General features: G+C 33.4%; 1 protein-coding gene across 1 annotated transcript; it reads left to right on the plus strand.

Moving 5' to 3' along the window:
- Window positions 1-246: 246 nt before the first annotated feature.
- Window positions 247-555, plus strand: LOC112614550 (cytochrome c-like). Its single transcript, XM_025371192.1, has one exon. It carries the CDS (start codon window positions 247-249, stop codon window positions 553-555), a length of 309 nt encoding a protein of 102 aa, XP_025226977.1.
- The last annotated feature ends 1304 nt before the right edge of the window (window positions 556-1859 follow it).

Genomic DNA, 1859 nt, shown 5'->3' on the forward strand with positions numbered 1-1859 from the left:
CTGGAAATTGTCTTTCTATTGCTTTCAAATTTAAGTAGTAAATTTACCTTTGAGTTACAACCTTTTCTCCTCAAAATTGTATATGGGCAATGTCCTCCAAGATATACTGTGAAATGCAAAAGCCAAGTAGAGAAATGTGTCTATATCATTACCACCATTTCTCTAAGAGGAGATATGAGAGACTGGGGACGTCCAGGTTCAGAGCAGGAACCTACGTCGCACCAGCGATGAAAAAGACAATTAAATATGGGTGCTGTTGAGAAAGGCAAGAAGATTTTTGTTCAGAAGTGTGCCCAGTGCCACACCATGGAAAAGGGAGGCAAGCATAAGACTGGGCCTAATCTCTTCGGGCGGAAGACAGGTCAGGCCATTGGATTCTCTCACACAGGCGCCAGTAAGAAGAAAGGCATCTCCTGGGGAGAGGATGCACTGATGGAGTATTTGAAGAATCCCAAGAAGTACATCTCTGGAACAAAAATGATCTTTGCCGGCATTAAGAAGGAGGCAGAAAGGGCAGACTTGAGAGCTTATCTCAAAAAAGCTACTAATGAGTAATAATTGGCCACGGCCCTATTTATTACAACACAGAAATGTTTCGTGACTTTTTTATGTGTACCATACTTTAATAGCTCTCATACGCCAGAATTCAGATCATGAATGACTGACAGAATATTTTGTTGGGCAGTCCTGATTTAAAACTAAGACTGGGTTGTGGTTAAATGAATATGTCCAGGTTTTGAATTGTAATAGTAATTCCAATTCAGTAAATGCTATCACTGTTTACCCCTTCTAAAGATATGATTAGACTTTATTAGTAATGTTCAACTTTTCTGTGAAAAGTTGGTGAGTGCCGTCTTCAAACTTACTGGAGATTGGTTTTATATTTAGATTTATATAACTGGTTATGCGAATATATTTAAGTACCAGGGAAATTCCTTCACTGTCTCAGAATCAAGCAAGATTCACCTGTGTTTTGTGTTCATTTGCCTCTTAAAGGCAAGGGTTGAAGATAAATAAGGTAGCAATGTCTACTGTATATTTTTGGACTTAACTGTGCCAATCTAATTAGAATTCCCTGTGTTTAAAATGGTTCCTTTTATTTATTGAAAGGCATTTTAGTGTGGTTTATGTGTAATATCAAAGATTATTTAACACTTCTCACATTTTATAGATCTGTAAGGTCACATGCATTTAAAATAGTAGCAAGTTAAACTTCACTCTTTAATTCTTTACAATCTAAGTCAAACTAAGTTATAATTTACGATAGTCTTTAAACAGTCATTCAGAAACATAAAACTGTAGAACTGCTGTGTATTTGTGATTGGGAGTGGTAATTTTGCCAACTCAAAAGGATTAAAGTGGAGGCGATATATACAAATTTTAAAATTATGTGTGATCATAAGACTTAAGATAATTAAAAAGACAACCACGGGAAAAAAAGGAAAAGAAAAGAGGAGATACACACATGTACACATTATATCTAATTAATGTGTTAAATACATATATGTTATAATGTTAAACTGTGTTAATTAATATAATGTGTTAATATAGTATCACATGTTATATGTTGAATAGTTCACATGTTAATGTTATCACACAGTAATATAACATGTTGTTTTATACATTTATTGTTATACATTATAGCATATTATATTATCATATGTTAAATGTCTGAAATTAACATATATATATGTTAAAAACAGAATAAACCTTAACACTTAAAATGCTTAAATTAAAAAAGAGAGGAAATATTTTGAAAGATTCAGGGGCTGCAAACAGACTCCTTTGAATGGACCTGGTATTATAGCTCTGTCTTTGAAGCCATGTTTATACTTTACATAATCATAAAACAAAATTAA

The sequence above is a fragment of the Theropithecus gelada genome, chromosome 20 (assembly GCF_003255815.1).
Source record: "Theropithecus gelada isolate Dixy chromosome 20, Tgel_1.0, whole genome shotgun sequence".
Classification (NCBI taxonomy): Eukaryota; Metazoa; Chordata; class Mammalia; order Primates; family Cercopithecidae; genus Theropithecus; species Theropithecus gelada.

Bases quoted from the DNA above. Each gene is read 5' to 3' on its own strand.
- LOC112614550 (XM_025371192.1), top strand. From the start codon at position 247: ATGGGTGCTGTTGAGAAAGGCAAGAAGATTTTTGTTCAGAAGTGTGCC.